Source organism: Chrysemys picta, chromosome 2 (genome assembly GCF_011386835.1).
Source record: "Chrysemys picta bellii isolate R12L10 chromosome 2, ASM1138683v2, whole genome shotgun sequence".
Classification (NCBI taxonomy): domain Eukaryota; kingdom Metazoa; phylum Chordata; order Testudines; family Emydidae; genus Chrysemys; species Chrysemys picta.
Genome location: NC_088792.1, coordinates 178,643,176 through 178,665,201, shown reverse-complemented (window position 1 = coordinate 178,665,201; position 22,026 = coordinate 178,643,176). Strand labels below are relative to the sequence as shown.

Sequence of the window (22,026 nt, the reverse complement as noted above, 5' to 3'; positions counted from 1 at the left end):
GCCCTGATTCTGCAAACACTTAAGTAGGCAGGTAACTCTAGTCACATGAGAAGTCCCATTGACTTTAAGTCTAAAAGCTGAACAGACACCACTGTCTTTGCCCATCATTCAGAAATCAAGCTCTTAATCAGTTTTAGTTGGTAAACTAAACTACAGATATTCATTTTTTTTGTATCATACCTTGGGAAGAGAGAAGAATTTTCTTCAGTAAAGAGAGAAACCCCATCTGTTGTATCTGATTCCAAGCCAAACTGGCTGGATCACATTTGACAAAAGACGAACTGCTTAGATACACTAATATTTTATTTTATATTGGATTAAATGTCAGTCTGCTGAGTTCCCCAAAGAAAATATCCGCACAAAACAGCATTTGGCTCAGAAAAAAAACCTAATATTCAAGGATGTCTGGTTTTAGTGTTAACATTTCAAAAAGAGCCTCTGTTTAAGGGAATTTACACAGACAATTTACTGTCAAGATGAATGACTTATGAAAAAAAAAAAACACCAGACCTTAATAAGAATTAAGACCTACTACCATTACTCTATCCAGCTATGAAACCACAAACAAAACATGCATATCACAGAAAAACATACAAATTGAGTTTTAGATTAAAAAATTATATCATTAGAGCTACCTCTCAACATGTCAAGCCTTTATGCTTTTAAATTAGTAGTAGGATTAGGATATGGAAGAGCTCTAACTGAATCTTTAAATAATTCTTTGTGTAATGATTCAGCCCTTGCATCCTAGATAGTAATCTGTGCATTAGAAATATAATCTAATAAAGCCACTTTAAATCTACCATGTCATAAGAATCATGTTAGTGGAAAAGACTGATTACGTTTTAGCCAGTCTTCATTTACAATTTTTACCTGAAGACAAAACTGTTCTTCAAAGAGAAAAAAAATCATTCTTGGAAAAATTAATTTTAAACAGCCCATTCCTCAAATATGCTCAATAGAAGAATAGTTACATACATTATTAATCAGTCATCGCACATTTTATGGTTTTTCTTTACTTTCTCATCTCCATTTCCTAAAAGGATAATCAAAAACTTTGTATAATTAATTTAAGGGACAAAAAAATCCAAAACGAAACAAAGCTACATCCAAAAACATACATTTAGGTTCTTAATTGGATCCATCAGCTTTAATGCCACTACAGCTATAAGAGAGACTTTTTTACATGATACCTCAGAGTGACCTATGACTTTATTTCTGACTTTCATCATAATGTGTGGGTCAGTGATTTTTGAAGTTTTGGGGCTGGGGACTCAGTCTGGATTCTCTTTTTAGTAGTATACCGGGGGGGGGGGGGGGGGGGGGGAATCGCACCTGTCTAGGAGATGGCATTATCCCTGTACCAACATTGCATAAGTATTCTTTGAGGAGTCATACTGCTTCTCTTCTTCTCCCTATGCAGAGATCACCTTTCCTACAAATGTTGGTGTGAACTGTATTTGTAAGTCCTACAGGTAAGTAAATCTATCTGAATTAATTTGACTGGATCCTCACATCTATGCAGCAAACAAAATGAGAGTCAAATAGGCTTGTCTTGACTATGAAAAGTAGTAGAGTTTAGTATGGCATTAGCTCATAAATTCCCCAATTGTCTCCAATCTCTTAATTTGACTTAATACCTAGGTTCCCTGTCTTGTCCAAAATCCCAAGAGATTTTTATTCATTTCACAGATTTCTCAAAGAAAGACTCCCTCTTACACTGGACTCTCACTCACAGATATTTATATATCTTCAGATTCTTATAGCTAGGCGAGTTCCCCCCTCAATTTTCATATTATTAAATATAAATTGCCATTCTTTTCGGACTTTACTAAGATTATAAGGACAGGAGGGACTGTCCTTGTTCTGTGTTTGTACAGCACCTAGCACAACAGAGTCCATGACTGGTGCTTCTATGATAATACACATCATGAATAACAATCTGATGAGACTATAAAAGACCTGTGTCTACATTACTCTCCAAAGCAGAGATGTGTCCTAATTTTTTTTTTTTTTTTTGGTTTTTGAAATCTTCTCTATTATAACACTAATGTTTTAAAATATAATGGCATTCAAGTATTGTGAGCCAAGAACATACTTGATACATAAGGAAGAATTAAAACATTCTTAAAAAAATATTGAGGAAAAACTATTTAAAACTGGCTTTTCTAGTACATAAATTCCCACTGTGTATCGTGTAAAAGCAAGAAAGCGGTCAGTTTCTGGATTTCACCCTTTGAGTTCTTTCTTGATGTAAGCATTCATACCTGTGAATAGCTGATTTGTTCTGGAATATACTGATCACTATATATACACATATATTAACCTAATACTACTTTCTATGACCTTCCTCCTCCCCCACAACTTCAGAGGCAAATACTGTCACAACCTTTGACTCAAAGCCTATTGCTAATTGCTACTTAAGCTTTCTGCCTTTAGGGGATAAGACGAAATACTTCAAATGAACAGCAGTAGGAACACCAGTGTTTTAACTACACATATTTTAAGCTTTTGTTATTCAAATATTGTTTTTAAAAACAGACTTTAAGGCTCAAAAGAAATTGTCATACGGACAACAAAATATATATTTTCTATAGCTCTTCAATTTCCTGTGATAGAATTATTGTGGTTGCAGTAGCTTATGGAACTGCACACACATGTCTGCGGAAGACTTAAGCTCAGCACTTTAACAAATACTTGATATTTTAAACTTCTGTTTGGGCTAATTAGTGTGGTCCCTAAAGATTTACAATTATTGAACCAGATTCTTCTTATGCTTATGTGCTCCCTTTCTGAACTGTGGGAATTTGAGTGTGGATTTTGAGTTACCATTATAAAAAATATGTTGTAAATGTACAAACTATGGTCTGGATCCTGCAAACATGTAGACAAAAAAATAACTTCACCTGCGTAAGTAGTTCTCAAAAACAGTTGCAGAGTCAAGCACCCAAAGGCTAGAAAATGCCAGATGTAAGGTTAGCCATTCTATCTGTGGCTGTGCCAGAGACTTCCTATGATATATCAGTCATAATGTATATGTGAACTAGGGACAAATTAAGGTTTCACAAAGACAATCTCAGTTTAGGCTTTTCTTAACTTTTGAGTGCTTGACTTTGTAACCTTATCATGCTTTTAATGTAGTATTTTGTATGTAATTATTACCATTATTAATTAGCATTAAAATGGAGCTCTCCTTCCTTTGCCTCTCCATACCCCAATGCTACTTAGGATGACTCAAACCCCATTGCCCAATGAATAATTTTAAAAAAAGTAAAGCCAAGATTTTCAAAACTAGATATTCTACATCCAGTTATGAAAATGTTGACCTTTAAAACTTCCCTAGCTCTTCCTTCTTCCCAGCTCTCCGTATCTCTGTCTCTCTTTGAAAAGTGTGTTTTTCACCATTCTGAGTAATTTTAAAAGATGGATTATGTTGAGGAGGGGATGGATTAGGATGCTACTTCCTATCCACTCTCATTTGTTTCAGGGAGGAGGGGAATCTTTAAACAATATCATGCACCTAAGAAAGCAATTTCTGCAGGCTTCCACTCTGGCCTGGTCTTGTTGGGAATGCAGACTGCGCGTCTACACCAATGAATGCCAGATGACCTTTGTGAGAGGTATCTGTTGGTGGAGTCCCTCAGGAAGCAGGTAAGAGCTGCAAAAGGAGGTGGCTTGTCTGCGTAGCAACCAGGAGCACAAGGGCTTCATTGACAGGACATACGTGGAAACTTCTGGGACAAAGGATCTAGCCAACTAAGGATGACTACAGCAGCACCGGAAGAGGGAGGAGAACTGGCTCCTCCAGGGGAAGGAGACTGTTTGTTGGCCACCTCGGGCAGTAGACAGTGGTGACTAGATGCTCAAAACAATTAATATTAACAAGGGGAGGGGGAAGAAGGGAGGAATGCAAGCAAATAGTGAAAAAACAGGTTAAAGAATATTTAGATAAGTTTGATGTATTCAAGTCAGCAGGGCCTGATGAAATTCATCCTAGAGTACTAGAACTAGTTGAAGCGATCTTAGAACCATTAGCAATTATCTTTGAGAACCCAGAGATCCCAGAGGACTGGAGAAGGGCGAACATAGTACCTATCTTTAAAAAGGGAACAAGGACGACCCTGGGAATTACAGATCAGTCAGCCTAACTTTGATACATGGAAAGATACTGGGACAAACTATTAAGCATCCAGCTTGTAAGTGCCTAGAAAATAATAGGATTTTAAGGAATAACCAGCATGGATCTTTCACGAACAAATCATGCCAAACAAACCTAATTTCCTTCTTTGACAGGGTTACTGGCCTAGTGGATTGGAAGAAAAACGCTAGATGTGATATATCTTTACTTTTTAGTAAGGCTTTGACACAGTCCAACATGACATTCTCATATGCAAAGTAGGACAACGTAGTCTAGATTAAATTACTATAAAGTGAGTGCACATCTGGTTGAAAGACAGAGGACATACCTAGTGGGATCCTGTAGGGATCAGTCCTGGGTCTTATATTAGTCAATATTTTCATTAATAACTTGGACTATGGAATAGAGAGAATGAATATAAACTCTGTGGAGGACACTAAAATGGGAGGGGTTGCAAGCACTTTGGAAGAGGAGAGGATTAGAATTCAAAATGACCTTGTCAAGTTAGGGAATTGCTCTGAAATCAACAAGACGGAATTCAGTAAAGACAGTTGCAAAGTACTACACGTAGGAAGAAAAACTCAAATGCACAACCACAAAATGGGGAATAACTGGCTAGGTGTTAGTACTGCTGAAAAGGATCTAGGGATTACAGTGGATCACAAATTAAACATGAGTAAACAACGTGATGCAATTGTAAGAAAAGCTAATATTCTGGGGGGTGGATATGGCACTCCTGTTAATGTAAAACATGGGAGGTAATTGTCCTGCTCTGATAGGCACAATGAGGCCTCATCTGGAGTAATATGTCCAATTATGGAATTAGGAAAGATGTGGATCAATTGGAGAGACTCCAGAGGAGATCACTAAAGGATAAAATATTTAGAAAATGTGAGCTATAAAGAAAGATAAACATGCCCGGTTTATTTTTAAGTCTTGAGAAAAGATGACTGACAGGGAAGGTGATAAATCTTCAAATATGTTAAGGGCTGTTATAAAGAGGATGGTGATTAATCGTTCTCCATGTCCCCTGAAGGTAGGAGAAGTAGTAATGGGCTTTAATCTCCAGAAGGGGAGATTTATGTTACATATTAAGGAAAACTTTCTAACTATAATAATAATTAATCCCTGGAATATGTCTGCAAGGGAGGTTGTGAAATCCATGTCTTTGAATGTTTTTACAAAGAGGTTGGACAAACACTTGTCTGGTCCTGCCTCAGCACAGGGGGCTGGACTTGATGACCGCTCGAGGTCCCTTCCATCCCTCCATTTCTATGACTCTATGACTTACTCCCTCTTGTGGAGTCAGGAGCACAATGGTTTAGTTTTTCCATAGGAACAAATACTAGCAAAAGGAGGAGTGGGGTGGGTGGTGGAGCACAGTGGCAGGTGGTATAAAAGGTAGTGGGAAGAGGTGAAAAGCTTAGGTTGCCAGAGTTTCTGTGCACATGAGACTTACATTCTGCAGATTAAGTGTGTAGGATCTGTGTTGTGTAGCTAGTGAGAAATAACCATAGCTGTCATGCAAAACAGTGTGTTGTGAGTGGTTACTGATAGTTGTGATCTGAACATTGACATACTTCATAGTTGTTATTGCATAGTAACATCAATAATTGTCATTCAGATTTTCAGTCAATCAGTATTCAGGGATTTACATAACTGAGTGCTTTCACTGTAGTCAATGCTAGCATCTCTGCGTTTTGATTGACTGAGCTCCTAAGCATTATTTAAACATCCGGATTCCGACTAACTCTTTACTTTTCTCTTCATTAGCATGCCTGCTGTGTGCTAATGTTTGTCTCATTTCTTTTCTTTTGTTCCTGTAATTAAATGCCCAATAAAAAGAACATTTTAAAACAAAACGTGTTCAATGGCACAAGTAACAAAGCGAAGAGGGGTATTCAAAACATTGGCAGGGTTTCCCAAATGGAGAACACCTGCAGCATTAGATTAGAATTCATCTGGTTTGGGGTTTTTTTAGGTCCAAAGTCCACAATAAAGATAAAGGAGTAAGTTTTAGCTGAGAGGTATTCAGCACACAGTTAAGCCTGGTTATTTGATGCATTAAGCACATATTTTAAGAGACAGATTTTTTTAGATCAACTTGCAACTTAGCTTTAAGGATATATTTTGATATTTAAGATATATATTTTGTACTTTAAGTACATTTTTATCAGCTGCATTATATATTGCAGAAGCTTTGGTTTGTATCATCACTCTGAAGTGACTACATTGATGTGCAAAGAATATATCATTATATAAGGACTAAAAGCGACCCCAAGTAATTAGGCCAAAATGCCCTACTTCATTGTGAGAAATTACCTTCTCTAAACACACATTTAAAAGTAGTATGGATTGCACAGTGAAATACTGTTAATATAGGACCTAAGTCAATATTTTGTAAATTTATGCATATGCCTCAATCTCCCATCATCAAAAAGTGGAACAAAAAAGGAGGAACCATGTAGGGGACACTGATTCCTTAAATGCAGGGCTTAATGTGGGGATATCATTCCCCTCTCCCCCATTGTTTCCCTATTTCCCTTCATCATTTGAGTTTGCCAGCTTCTGCTTAAAAGTGTAGACCTAGAGCCAGAAGCTTGCATTATAAGCAACCTGACCGGGATGAGTGTGGTTCCATTACTCCCACACGGTTTTCAGAACACCAGATGAAAAAAAATAACTCAAGTTCTTTTGGCAATGCAAAAAGGAATACTATGCTTGATAGCCATGTGTGCGTGATCACTGCACTGATAGGTCCCTGAGCTTTTGTAATTAATGAATGCTTGAGTATTATCTAATACTAGTGCTGTTACTTGTGATAATATCTAACTCTACAGTTGCTGCTTTCTTCTTACGTGGAGGGGAAGAACCATGAAGGTTACAGGTTTTTAGTAATAAGGTGCAGTCTTTGGAAGAGATGTCAAACAGAGGCTGTGACCACTTATTGTAACTGAAAGAGCCTATGGCACTCTTTTTGCAAGCTGAGGCTTGTTAACCAAGAGGTCTTGGCCCAATTCCAACTTTGGTAATTGCTTTTTGCCCACTTAAATTTCCTGTAAAATTTTAGTAGGAAAAATGTATTTGCTTGCTGACCTAAGTTCTGTATAATATTGTTATTAAATAGCTGATACATCGGAAGAACTGTTTGCATTTTGCTGTGGATATCAGTGCAAGTTTGTAAAGCAATATAGGAAATTTTAAGATTAGCATTGTTATAATGATTGTGTTTAAATATTTAACAATTTGCTTAAAATGTTTCGGCACATTTTGTCTTGGTCACAAAATAACCAATTCAAGAATCCAGCTTAGTGAAAATAGTGTCTACTACAGCAAAAAGAAAGAAAAAAAGGGAAAAAAAAATCTATTTGGAGAATATGAAGGATGTTTGTGTAAAGCACTCATGATAAGTGAAAATTAAGGTTTCATGCACCCTTCTTAACTCTGCCCTCTTACATGTATGCAGTTTGACCCTGTCTGATTATGGGATTTAATATTCTCTTAAAGAAAAAAATGATACATCCCTCTAACATCTTAGATATGCATGGGTAACATTCCACTACGTTGTACTACTGTGTATTTATGGGTCCATGCATCATTTACATGTGGGAGACAGGTACTGAATGAGGCAAGGGATCTTATGGAAGCACAAACTTAATTGTATTTCCTGACTTAACTGTGCAAATCAAATGGTCTTTAAGAGGGGTTTTTTTGCAATTGAAATTCCTATATATTTTACAGAAGAAAAAGGCTCTATCCTGCTCAATGTCCAAAATTAATAAAGCAGATTCTCTTTATTGATAGGGTGGCCTGATCCAAAGCCCACTGAAGTAAATATGCATACATTCTTCAGTCTGGCAAAGGAGCCCTGCTCTTTTGAATGTATACCTCAGCAGACATATATGTTCACTGAGCACCTGAGTTAGCCTCTCCAGACATCCTTTGCTTAGAACATTGGTGAACGTGCCTAAAAACTAGCATCCGAAGTTCTGCAAATGCTTATCCTGGGATTTTCAAGCACTAATAACGTTACAAATACAAAACTAGCTTTTAGTCTAACTTTTCACGGCTCTTCTGTTCTATAAAGATTATTTCACAGTCAAAGTTCTAACCCCACCAGTTTAGCACAAAAATTGTTTAAAAAAAAATCAACCTCAAGAATATTTTATAATGGCAAAAATATTTGGAGAGGGGGAATGAGGATGTTTTGTTCTCCCTCAAAAAATGGTGGAACCACCATTTTCCCCCTCAAACTTTTCCAAAGAATGTGCTCCTTCGACCACAAACGAGACCTGAACCTTCCAACTAGATAAATGACAATTTCTGCAAGTTAACTGCAAACAATGATTTAATAGAAGCATTGACATAACTTTTCACTGTAGATTTGCTAGTACTTCAGCTATAATCATAGTTAGTAAAATTGAGTTTTTAATCCTACTTATTGAAGTACACTAGCTTTATGGATAAACACTCTTGATTCATTTTTTCCTTATGCCCTTGGCCTGCCAATCAGATTAGTATTTTTGACCATGGTATTGATTAGTTAGTTGCTATAATGGCATTTTATCTCCAAGAAGGAAAGAAAAGGCTTAAAGTTCCTCAGCACAGCAGCATTAGTTGGAATTATTAGCATCTTAATATGTCCATTACTGAGAGAGCCTAAGGCTGACTAACTCCAGCCCCGCTCTTACCGGTTGAGGATGCTCCAAACTATAGGACTGAGGTAGATAATACTAAGCATTTCTTTACACACTTTTGTAAGCCCTTCATTTATTTTAAATATTTTTCCTGCTCGAATCCTTATTATATATAGTTGTTTAAAAATGCTGTTCATTTTAGTAATAATATTTATATGAGGCATCACAGCAAATGTTTTCATAGTCTAAATTTATAATTTTTCAATATTGATTCTGATATTGTCAGAAATAAGCATGGTGTCTGATTTGACTTTTCAGGGCCTGGTCCTACAGCCACTTAGTCATGTAAGTAACTTCCCACTAACATCAAATGGCAAAGTTCAGGGGCTTATCACTTAACCATATCTGGGTAAATTTTCATGGGAGAAGGAGAAGACCCAAGGACTATTCCCCTGTCAAATTCTAAGATCCTGCTACAAAGCCGGGAGGCACTAGAACTCTTCAAAGAAACAGTTGGGGAAAAAATACATTTAACATTAGCATAACTATGATTTTTCCTTAACCTTGTTTTTTAAAAGGGTGGAACTGCTGTTGCTGAAACTTTCCAAAATTGTTCAGCTTGAGGCAGAGGGCAAGCATGGAAAATTTCTGCCCACATGGCTACGTTTGGCAAAGTTTATATGCACCTGAAAGCAGGGAATTATAATGGAAAATGTTAGGCAATCTTAACAACAAGTGTCAGTAACAGCTCTGCTTATGAGAAACTGAAGGTACTTATTACTTGCTGAATAATATCCTGGGCTGATAAACACTTCTACCTGCAGCCTTGAGTCTATTTCCAATAAATGTATCTACCTCTGAGTTTATTTTCTCCAGAACGTGTTTAAACCTCAAACTGGGAACATCTACGTTAACAACTAATTAAGGCATTTATTCCATACTATCAAGTTATAGTCTTTATCCAAGTTTAAGAAAGATATAGTATACTATGACAACATAGGTGGAAATATTTTCAAATTTTACATTGTATTATCATTAATATACAGCAGCATCTCCTTTGTAAACCATCACCACCCGACCTGTTTTTCTAATAGTACTGCAGGTACATATTTGAGGTTAAGAGTGTTACAGTCTTGCAATGGACATCTCAAATGCCACAGTGAGACAATTTAAAACTACTTGGCAAAGAGCTTTTACAGACTTACAGGTAGATGTTAACAAGAAAATTAGCACCTATTTCTAAATTTGATGGACTACTATTTTTTAAAGTAAACTCACAGGTTTACTTTAAAGATTAAATTTAAAAACTGCTTCAGCTATTAGTCTCTGCTCATTACTGTCTGACAGACTCATAGTGACATCTGCTGGAAGAAACTTAAGATCCTCAGATGAGCAGCTGTAGATGTTTGAACCTGAAATTACGTAAAAAAAGAAAAGAGCTTATGGCTTCTCACATTCTTTTCTTTAAACAAGAAGTGTTATTCACATATAATCTTGCCTTGTGTAAATCTTGTTTATTATTTAAAAAAAAATCTTCCCTGGAAAAGAAAAAAAGGTCAATTTTAGATTCTTCTAGATGATCAGTAATAGATTTTGACTGAGGTTTTCATTTATTCTAACCTTTTCTATGCAGGTATGCTCAGAACGCAGAATGAAACAGCATTGAACTAATCCAGAGCCTTGAAAATCAGTTTATGAACTCCTGTGATAAATGGCACACTGCTAATTAACTTGGAAAAATCTGATCTTTAGAAAGGCTCATGTAATATTGTTTGAAAACTACAATTCAGTGTATACTACATATAAAAATATTTTATATTTTATATCCACAATTACAGTGTGGAAAGCAAATATTTTTCGGATGAAAACTTTCTGCACTAGAGACTGCTCACAAATTCTTCTCATCACTGGAGTTTATTGTTAAATAACTTGTATAATGCAGCTGGTGATTTACTTAAGTCTGCAAACTCTTACACTTGTGAGTAGTTTTATTTAGGCAAGCAACCTCATTCATATGCACTTGGCAGGATCAGGCCTAGAATGTTTACAGTTCAGAAGAAATACAAATTCATCTTATTAAAAAGACTGCAAAGTAAAAACAAACATGGTCAAAAAGGATATCCCCAGTTGTATTTTGTCACACTAAATGGTTCACTTCTGCTGACAGCTGAATTCAGATATTAACATTCCTTACATTGTAACCCTTGGGGACCAGAACATTCCATGGATCAGAAGATGAAAGGTAAAATGACATGGGGATGGTTTAGAACACAAAAGGTGAAACCAAAAAGTATTTACTAATACCCAAATGATGACAAATCCAAATACAAAGAACACTGTTAAAAGCTCTGATCCCACAGATTCTTACCCAGCAATGGGGAATCTCACTCTCATTCTCTTTTAATGAACACTGTAGTCCTGTAAATTCTTAAGTGTAATGACTGCAGTGTCTCAAGTTGTTTGAAAAATGGATAGCATTAAGTGTGTGCACACAATAGGAAAATATCTGCAACAGCTTTCCCTTCCTTTTTCTATATGCTGATATTAAACTGTGTAGTACTTCCAGGTGAGAATCAACCTCTCTCTGATATTAGCTTAAAGAACAGGGCTACTTATACTGTATCAGTGCTGGTATTAGTAAGATAACATAAGTAGTAGTAAACTTTAACTGCCAGACTCAAACAAAAAGCGAGTAGTTTCTTTAAATGCCAAACACTAATTTCAGCCGATTAACCCAAGGAAAAACCTACTGAGTTTTATTGGAGACAACAGCTTAGTTAAGTAGGCATCAACAAAAGTCTAGACATGTATATGGCCAATAAGAATATGCATTATTACTTATGCTAGAATAACAAATTGTAACATGAGACCTATAGACACTCTGCTGCTTCAGGACATAAGCGAACCATTAATTGCCTAAGGGAAAGATGAAATTTCCTCTATGATCAAGTCATTTCACAATTGTCCCTTCCTGGATTTCTTGCACCTTCCTCTAAAACAGCTGGTATTGGCTGCTGCCGGAGGAAGAATACTGGGTTAACTGAACCATTGGTTCCTATGATATAAACGTGCCACTTCTAACAATCAGTCGGCTCTTTGAGTAAAAAAATAAAAGCATGCAAAGCTGTCATTTATTAAAGTAAAAAAAAAAAAAGCATATTTGACACAAATAAAACATTCACCACTGAAAATCAAGGTGGTGGAAGGTGAAAGAATCAAATAATACTGATGTTATTAGGTGAAATCATTTGATTTACACTTCTCCAAAGATAATAAACATGATTCAATCACTATAAAAGTGCAAGCGTAACACCATAGTTTAGATGTATTGTAGTATCAGATCTTACTGTGCAGCATAAGCATTAAGTTCTATTAAAAATAATTAATCAATTTTAAAATAGTGCTGCAGCATTATACACATCTAAATGTACATGCAAGGTGAGGTAATAATCTTTTTCCCAACTTAAAAATGGTACAGTTACTAAATTCTAGCTTATCAAAACACATGATACTAAATTATTTAGAGTAAAATTTTCAAAAGTGCCTAAGTGACTTTGGAGTCTAAGTTCCATTGACTTTACATGGTCAGTTACTGTAAATGAACGGTGTTAACTCAGAGGTTAAATATCAGATCGGTTGCCGTGTTAGTCTGGATCTGTAAAAAGTGACAGAGTCCTGTGGCACCTTATAGACTAACAGATGTACTGGAGCATAAGCTTTCATGGATGAATACCCACTTCGTCGGATGCATGTAATAGAAATTTCCAGAGGCAGGTATAAATATGCAGGCAAGAATCAGTCTAGAGATAACGAGGTTAGTTCAATCAGGAGGATGAGGCCCTCTTCTAGCAGTTGAGGTCTGAACACCAAGGGAGGAGAAACTGCTTTTGTAGTTGGCTAGCCATTCACAGTCTTTGTTTAATCCTGAGGTGATGGTGTCAAATTTGCAAATGAACGGAAGTTCAGCAGTTTCTCTTTGAAGTCTGGTCCTGAAGTTTTTTTGCTTCAGGATGGCTACCTTTAAATCTGCTATTGTGTGTCCAGGGAGATTGAAGTGTTCTCCTACAGGTTTTTGTATATTGCCATTCCTAATATCTGACTTGTGTCCATTTATCCTTTTACGTAGAGACTGTCCAGTTTGGCCGATGTACATAGCAGAGCCATCATTGCTGGCACATGATGGCGTATATGACATTGGTGGACGTGCCTCTGGAAATTTCCACTACATGCATCTGATGAAGTGGGTATTCACCCATGAAAGCTTATGCTCCAATACATCTGTTAGTTTATAAGGTGCCACTGGACTTGGAGGTTAAAGACTCTTATTTTGTAATAGACAGAGGTGAAGCTTAATAATGTGGTTCTTCGAAAGAACATGGCTAATTTCTTCCACAGAACAACACAGACTTTTAATAAAACAGAGCAAATGGATTTTCAACACGATATAGGCTCCTAAGTGACTCAGGCACTTTTTAAAAGGTTACCCTTAGTAAACAGAGGTAAATATAAAGTATATTTCCCAATTTCCCACCTCTACTGGAGTTTCTCATATTAATTTTAAAATGTTTGTTTCATATGTAGTTTTGCTTCTGTTTTTGCTCTGGAACAACAAGAACACAATAAAGGCTGAAGAAAGTGGCCTTTGGAAAAGAAACAAAAGGGGTTGAGAGATGCGCTCCAACCATTTACTACTTTTGCATGCCTCAAGGGGAGAGTTCCTGTACATGAATTCCGGTGAAGTGGTTACATACATCAAAATAATTCTCTCTCTTTTGTTTGGACAAACAAAGACTAGAGAATATTGATGAGAAATAAAACTTTACACAACTGTAAAATCATAAAACTAATAAAGGGTTTAAAAAAACCTATGATGAAATAGCAGCAATTAAATGTACAAACAGCAAGCAGAGAGAAAACTTGGCATATAATCAACATGCATTTCTTCACTGATGCAATCTTAACACCTTACAGTGCATACCCAAAGCTCACAACCTTGTCTAGAGCACTGCTTTTAGAAGGTACTATATGCTTGTATAACGCTGACAGACCCTGCTTATTAGCAGGTGGGATTGAACCTGGGACCTCTGGAACTTAGTGCATGAGCCTCTACTGCATGAACTAAAAGCCAACTGGCTGTTAGCTAAGGCTATAGAGCAGACTCATTTTCTCTCTCTCTCTAAGTGGTCTCGGTGCCACTAGATGGGACAGAACACCACACCCAGAAGGTGTATGAGTTACACTTGCATGTACTGGCACACAACTCCAAGAGTAAAGATATGTGGAGTCAGTTTCTTTAAGGAGAAACATTTTAATTGTTCCCCAAAACTTGCATTGTTTTCTCTGAAGAACATAGAGCAAAATATACATCTCGCTCTACAATATACAGTACATACTACAATCAGGGTAAATTTTGATATACATTAGAACTTTTACAGAGATTACTGAAAAAATGTTCAGGTCAACTTACGTCTGGAACATAGATATACATGAAACACAATGACAGATCCTTGCTATGTCTTGTTAAAGACTGGGTATGACAGATCCTTGCTATGTCTTGTTAAAGACTGGGTATCAAGTTTTCTTCCTCTAAGAGGAGTATGCACTATCTATCTGGGTGCTTTGTTTTCTCTTGATATTTGGGCACCTATTAATGATTTTAGCAGTTTTTGGCAAGTGGACGCTTCAGTTAAGGCTAGGATTTTCAGAGAAGCCTAATGGAATTAATGTCTAAATCTCAATGAACTTCATTTTTTTTTTAAATCTCAGTAAATTTAGCTATAGCATTTTAGTAATTTTCTTGCAAAATGTTGTGCCCTAATATATGCTAGTGAATTACTATGTAGTCTGTTATAATTAAAATAATAATTTAAAAATAACTTAATTGTCCTGAGTCCTAATGATGATTTTAAATCCAAAACCATAACTTTACTACTATAAAGGGAGATATTTAACAATGCAAACATAAACCTATCAATCACTTAAGATTTTTCACTCTAGTGAATAGAACATCCCTGATCACCTGTACTACAAAAGGCCAAATAAGATTATGATAGCTGCGGAATGGTATTTAAAAAAACAAAAACAAAACAACAACTACAAAAAGTTCAGCATTTTTTTATTTTATTTTTGTGTGGAAACTGAACATTTGAAATAAAATTGTTCCTAAGTAAGAAATAGATGTGAATATGTAATGGCAGCATATTTTCTGTGGTACTTGTTTTTGTACTTCAATTACTAAGAGGACTAATTCATGAATTTTGTTGTCAAATAAGAAAGATTACCTTTGTTTTTTCCTTGTCTTCAGAAGGAATAAATCAATTTGTGCTCAGAAAGGGCAAATGCTGCTTCCTTTGTACTTAGAACATTACTGAGTCATACCAACTGAAGAACATTGAGTCACATTCTCAACATTATTAAGCATTACATTCAGGCTGATTCACTTAGTCTGGTATTGGTTGTCAAGTGGGAGCATGTGCATTAATCTATTACCCTTTCTTCTTCTTTCAATAAACTCTTCACCACTTTTCTCTTTAAAGCTTCCCCCACAATCTAATAAACTATTCAATGTAAATAAGAAAAATGTACCAAAGTCAAAAATATGTCTGATCCTACTGCAGAACAGGTGGGTGGGCAGATGAATTCCACCACTATGCTGATGAATTTCTAGAGCCAAAAACTAAGACCTAAAATAATGTCCTGTTTTACCTCTCAGAGTTGGCTAGTGCTAGTGATCCAGCTTATTCAACTAATCAAAATCTGCAATGTCCCTAATTCTGCATTTCTGGAACACACACAACCTCCTACCTTATTCCAAGGGCAGCTTTGAGTGTCTTAAGAATACAGGATTTGGTTCAAATTTTAGTAATTGTTATAAATGCCTTTTACTGATGTTCATGTTATTAATGAAAAAGTAAAAAGGTGAAGGTGGAAAAGCAGCAGAATTGTTAACTGCATATCACCCATCTAGTGATATACACAATCACTGCTACAAGAGAACAGTCTTCTTCTGCATGCAGCACAGTGACTGCTTGTTTGCTTTCTGTGATGAGCTGCACAAAATATTTACAGCAACATGTTCATAATTTGAGCACTTTATTGCAGATTTGACATTTGGTCCAATTTTTGTAAGACTTTTGTATTAAAATTTGACGTTTTTAAGCAAAATTATTTTCAGTGAAAAATGTGAAATTTTGTGATGTGGAACTGCAAGTTCTGCAGGAAAAATTATGTTTCTGAGATATAGCGGGGTCTTGTAAAACTGGTGATATTAAACTGGGTAGCATTTTTTGAACATTTCCCAGCAATGGACTTTTAGCAAATACCATCCCTTTTGTGGCTTATGTGTCTTTCTAGTATCTTTTACTCTCTCGGTCATATTTTTAAGGTGTCCATCACACTGGCATTTCCTTCTAACAGAAGTCAAAGGCGTTGGGTGAGAAAGGCTAGATATGTGAGATGAAAGAAAAACAAATCAATACAAAGGTGGAGTAAAGAAATGAAGTTTTAAAATCCTTACCATATTCTTCTCCATCCTGGTCATCTATTAAGCCTATTGAAACTCCTAAATCCATGCATTTCTTGCTGTGTGCCTTAGACTTCATATGTTTTGTCAAGTTTCCTTAAGAGAAAAACAAAAACGAGTTACTCTTTAAATATACATATATATGTACCCAAGACTGTCACATTCTGCACATGGATCTACACTGATACAAATACAGTTATAGGTGTACTTTGATTTTGTACATAACCGGTTCACTCTTCTCCACACCCAGATAAGCTGTCCATAGTTTTCAAATATTTAACACCCTGAACCGAGTATCACAAAACCTAACTTGTAGGGACCTAGAAAAATCACTGGAACAAACACTACAATCCATAATGCCTGAGTTAGGTGCCTCGGCTCCCTATACAATGAACGGGGACAGAAAAGCATCTAAGAATGAGATCCGCAGAAAACAGCATGCTAGATGGAGAGCCGCCTAAGCCAGCCAATGGAAAATGCAGAGGAGAGAGGTGTGTCCTAAGCCCCATCCCTCTCAGGGAGGCACCTATCTCTGCTTGCCTATCACAAACAGGAACCCCTCTCCTGGTTTTATATTGCTTATGTGGCTAAGGTGTTTCTTGCAAGAATGAGGTAGGGACTTGCCACCACCACAGTGGAAGTGCCTGTTACATTAATTTTGATTAAATAAATGGGCTCAAAGAATTAAAGGCGTTAACATGACCCTGTCACTGTCCACCATTAAACAGTTTTAAATCAAATTGGGGGTTTGGTATACAGAAACCATACCGTGCTTGGTGCCATGGAAAACATGCCATAAAAGGTATTTTTATTTTTTTATTAAAGTTACAGAAATGTAGGAAAAACAATTAAAGCATTTGAAATGTGAAGTATTAAGGAAGGCTTTAATTTTAACAACATCCCTTTGTTCCCTGTGCCTGGGGAGAATTTTTAGAAGGAAAACACTCATCTAACAGTCTCATAGATGGTATCAAAACAGGTAATAACGGTCCTTTTTAGGGAAAAGAGAAGAAGTTAGATCATCTGGAGCTGTTGATGTTCGAAACAGTTTTCTAGAAGACAGAACAAGACAAACACACACAAATGGGGAAGGGAAAGAAAAGAACAGCAACGACAGAAAAATGTTGCTTCTGTCTCTGGTGTTGATTCTCACCTGAAATCTCCTTGCTGGAGAAACATGTGGTCTTTTCAGCCACTTTGAGACCTAGCTGACCTCTTGTAACAGAGTCAGGCTGTTTAGGGCATTGCTTTTAGCTGCCTTTCTGGCCACAAACTTACAGCACTGTTGCAAAATATGCAGTCTTGGTTGGCTAAGCCAGACTCATTGGACAGAAAAAGCAAAAGGAGAGAGACAGGAAAGAGAAGAAATAAAATAGGGAAGGAAACCGGGGTGGGGTGGCGGGTGAAGGGTTCGACAAATTCTCACACTCCAGTGGTTGGGATTTTGCCACCTCCACTGGCTATCCTCTCTGGGTCCTTCTTTCTGGCCTCGCTTGGTCAGGACATCTCTTAGGATTAGGATGACAAAGGCCCAACAGTGTCACAGTGGACCCTGGGTTCCAGGAGACGGTGAGGGTGGCAACCATGATGGTGAATCTCACTTCTTCCTCTTTTTTCAGTCAGCAATTGTGCTGACGCTCAATTTTCACCCCAAAAGTCTTTTCTTTGAAGAGCTCCAAAAGGGAGTGATGGGTGGAATAGCTCATCCCCTCATTATGTTGTCCACCAATTAGACCTAATTTCCAGTCCCATACTTCTCTTGTTTACCAGGAATGATCTTAATATAGTCCTAGTCTATGGTAATGTCAGTAGGTCTTTTTGGTTAGACAAAGTCTTTCAGTCTCCATTTTGTACCTTTTCCTATCAACATTTATTTTTGTGACATTTTATGAACTTTTCTGCACTTTCATATAAGAGCCTTGCCAAAAGCTGCATCAGCTCTGGACGCAGTCACAAAAGCGTAATGCTGGGGAAACACTTGTACTGAAGATAATGTTGCTGTCCTGCAGAGATCTCAAAGGTATGTTTTTCAGCAGGGCTACTGAGGTAGATTGAAGACTGGTGTAATGAGCTACAACTCTTGGAGGGGGGTGAACCTCCGAGGCTTCCTAACAGGTTAAGAATCATCCTGCAACTTATTTGGATAGTCTTTGGGTGGAAGCTGCTTGTCCTTTCATGCATTCTGCAATTGAGATGAAAAGCCTGGGTGAATCCCTAAAGTGCCTAGCTCTGTCTAGGTATAAGTCAAGAGTTCTGCTTGCATCCAGTGTGGGAAAGCTTGATTCTTCTCTCCAAGACTGAGTCTTAGGATAAAACACCAGGAGGTAAATCTCCTGGTTGATGGGAAACCTTGGAAAGGAAGCGAGGGTGGGGAAGTAGAGTCATTGTGTCATGATAGAACACGATATACCGTAGGTCAGCCATCAAGACTCCAAGCTTCCTTACTCTCCCGGCTGAGTGGATGGCTATGAGAAATGAGATCTTAAAGGGACAGATGAAGGAGGGAACAGTTTGCCATAGGTTTAAATCGGGGTTTCCTCCACGCGATAAGGATTAAGTTTAGGTCCCATGGTGGAGTTGGTTCCTTGACAGGAGGGAAGAAAGATGTCTGATGGAATGTTGGGGTTCCTGTATCTCCTCCAATGAGTTTGTAAACTGTCCATTATATGTTTCACCAGGTCTTGAAATGCCTTGAAATTATCACAGTAAAATGGTGGAGGAGACATGACAGCCTCATCTGATGAGGAGGATCACTTGTGGGAAGGTGTTTCTTCCTCCTCAGCTAGTACCTGCTCCTCAGTGAGAAGTATCGTGGGGAGCAAGGCTCAATAACAGTTTGTTGCTCCTGACATGTCCTCTTACAAGATGGGACCTGGTAGAAGTGGTCACTATATGGGTTGCAGGGGTTCCAATATGCTCACTGAATTGGGACAAAGTAAAAAGGGAAGGGCTCATGGTAGTCCTTGCCAGGGTCCATGGGTGTGTTTCCCACTGAGAGTTTCCTCCTCAGGTTGAACCTTAACGGAAGGTGGCAGGAAAGCAGAGGACCCTTGTATAGACACTTCAGAGTCAGATAAGGTGTCATTCTCCATATCCACTGGCGGAGTGGATGATGCCAGCACTGGAGGTAGAGTTGATACCAGGCTTTGGCATGGTATCTGCACCTTTATCAGTAAAGAGGTTTGATAGCTGGTTGGCTGATGAGGTGGCACTGGGGAAAGTTGTGTTGGTACCAACTGGAAATCTTTCTCAGTACCCTCAAAGTGTCTGCCTGGGGACCTTGTTGGTACCGGAGGATGAGACACCATCAAAGAAGGCATAGACTGAGAGTAAGCAGGTTCAGAAAAATTAGTTGATACAGTGGAGAGTCTCAACAGCGGCAATCAGGCTCTTCCAGGGAACAGAGGTCCTTGTTGAACAGGAATCTGGATGGTATTGGGGACTCTAGATGGGGATCCTCAGGAGTCAGTATGGCAGGTGGAGATGGTACCAAAGAATAATAAGTGTGCTCTGAGGATTTTGTCTAGACTCTGCACTCCCTATGTTTTGAAAGCAGTCCAGTCCAGACGTTGATGCCGCTTGAGGAGGCTTCTAGGTAAGTGGCTTCTTTGCCACAGTTGCAGATTTGGTACTGGAGGGAATGAGAGCCTCAGAAGTATCTGTAGCAGGATGCGAGGTCTCCTAAGACCCAGACCCAAGGGGGACTTTCCCCATTTCTTATCCTGTTTAAGAGAATGGAATCTTTTCTTCTTTGAAGGTCTGCTGCAGAGCCCCCAGGGTCTTTGCTTACCGCTAGAGCAGAAGCAAGCAGGTCCCATGTACATTGGGGTGACATGGACCCACGAGTCTCAGTGAGCACACAATTAGCAGGAGTTTTAGCCTGTTCTCTCTCAACTTCTTAGATCAGCTCTTAAATCTTGACCAGAGCTTACAATTTGAAGGAGATATGCAGTGTTGTCACAGCTGTGATGGTCCCAGGATATTAGAGAGACAAGGTGGGTGAGATAATATCTTTGACTGGCCTGTTTCCTGTTGTCTCTCTCACCAACATATGGTCCAAAAAAAGATAGTATCTCACTCACCTTGTCTCTCTAATTTGGAGGGGATGTGAGACTCCCAAAGGCTGCCTGAATGTTTGTCACTGTGGAAGTCAGGTTCACCGCCCACTGAGAAGCATCCTCCTCTTTTGACTGAATCATCATCATCATGTTCCTATTATGTATCTGGCGTTTAGGGCAGTGACGAAGGTCCTCCACTCCTGTCTGTTTCAGGCAAGTTTGTCAATGATTCCCCAGCTGTGCCCCAGGTTTTTCAGTTTGGCTTCCACAGCTCTTCGCCATGTTGTTTTCGGGCGGCCTCATTTTTGCCTGCTTTCAGGTGTCCATATTATTGCTACGCTGGTGATGGAATCAGTTTCTATCCAAAGCACATGAACGATCCATCTCCAATGCCTCCTGGCAATGATGGTGCTCAGATCCTCTTGGCTGCGCTGTGTCAATAGATCTTGGTTTGAGATTGTTCTGGGCCAAAAGATAGAGGATTTTTCTGAGGCAGGTTGTACGGAATGAAGACAGTTTGGATATGTCATACTTTCTCGTTCCCCAGCATTCTGCACTACAAAGTAGTGTTTAAAGTATGCAGCTCTGATAAATCTTGAGTTTGGTTTTGGTGTTGTATTTTGATTATTTCCAGACTGTATGTAAGCTCCTGAAGGTGTTCCTGGCTTTATGGATTTTGTACTTGATGTCCTGGCTTGTTCCACAGTCCTGGCTGATGGTGCTGCCCAAGCTTCTACATTGGTGAGACCATAATCCTCTATCTGTACTGGTGCTGGTGAGGCAATACTAAAGGTCATAATATCTGTCTTACTGTGGTTGATTTTCAGTCCAATTTGCTGGCTGAATGTGTTGAGTCGAGTTGTTTTTTCTTGTATATGGTGTTGGGTATATGATAGGAGAGCGACATCATTTGCAAAGTCCAGGTCTTCAAGGGATGAGAAGAGAGTCCATTTAATGCCTCTTGGCACGACTTCTGGCATTACCCAGTCGATGGCAATGTTGAAGAGGATTGCAGACATGACACACCCCTGACGTACTCCTGTTTTGACTTCAAAACTGAGCTCACTGTGATCAACACTTCATGTAAAGGTGAAATAGAAGCTTTTGATGATGTTGATTATACGGAAAGGAATTCCATATGCCCACAGAATGCGCCGTAGGCTAGTCCTGTGAATGCTATCAAAAGCCTTCTCAAAGTCTATGAAATTTATGTAGAGTTGCCATTGTCATTCTAAGCATTGTTCTATTATGTTTCGTGGAGTGAAGATAGGGCATGGATGCACAGACCAGTTCTGAAAACCAGCTTGCTCTTTTCTGAGAACACTATCAACTGCCTCTGATATATGCTGGACTATTATCTTACACAATACTTTGCTTGGCACAGATAAAAATGTGATACCACACCCGTTATTACAATCACTGAGAGTTCCTTTCTTTGGTATCTTCATTGTAACCCCACTGGTCCACTTATCTGGCACTTTTTCCCTTTCCCAGACTGATGTAAATAGAGGGGCCAGGATAGGTGCTGCAAATTTAGGATTTACCTTGAACAATTCTGCATTCAAGTTATCCTTGCCAGGAGCTTTCCCATTTTTTAAGGATTTGATGGCTTGAATGATGATTTCCTCTTTAGTCGGGGTGTCTGTGTTGATACACAAAATCTTTTTCTGC

General features: G+C 38.2%; 1 protein-coding gene across 17 annotated transcripts in view; it reads right to left on the bottom strand.

Annotated features, from left to right (window-relative positions):
- Nucleotides 1-22,026, bottom strand: part of HIVEP1 (HIVEP zinc finger 1) — a 240,716-nt gene that overhangs the window by 5,665 nt on the left and 213,025 nt on the right. For all 17 annotated transcript variants that reach the window (XM_065584976.1, XM_065584972.1, XM_065584973.1 and 14 more), the window contains one exon: nucleotides 16,292-16,393. In XM_065584976.1, coding sequence (XP_065441048.1) covers nucleotides 16,292-16,393 — 102 coding nt within the window. The remainder of the gene's footprint in view (nucleotides 1-16,291; nucleotides 16,394-22,026) is intronic.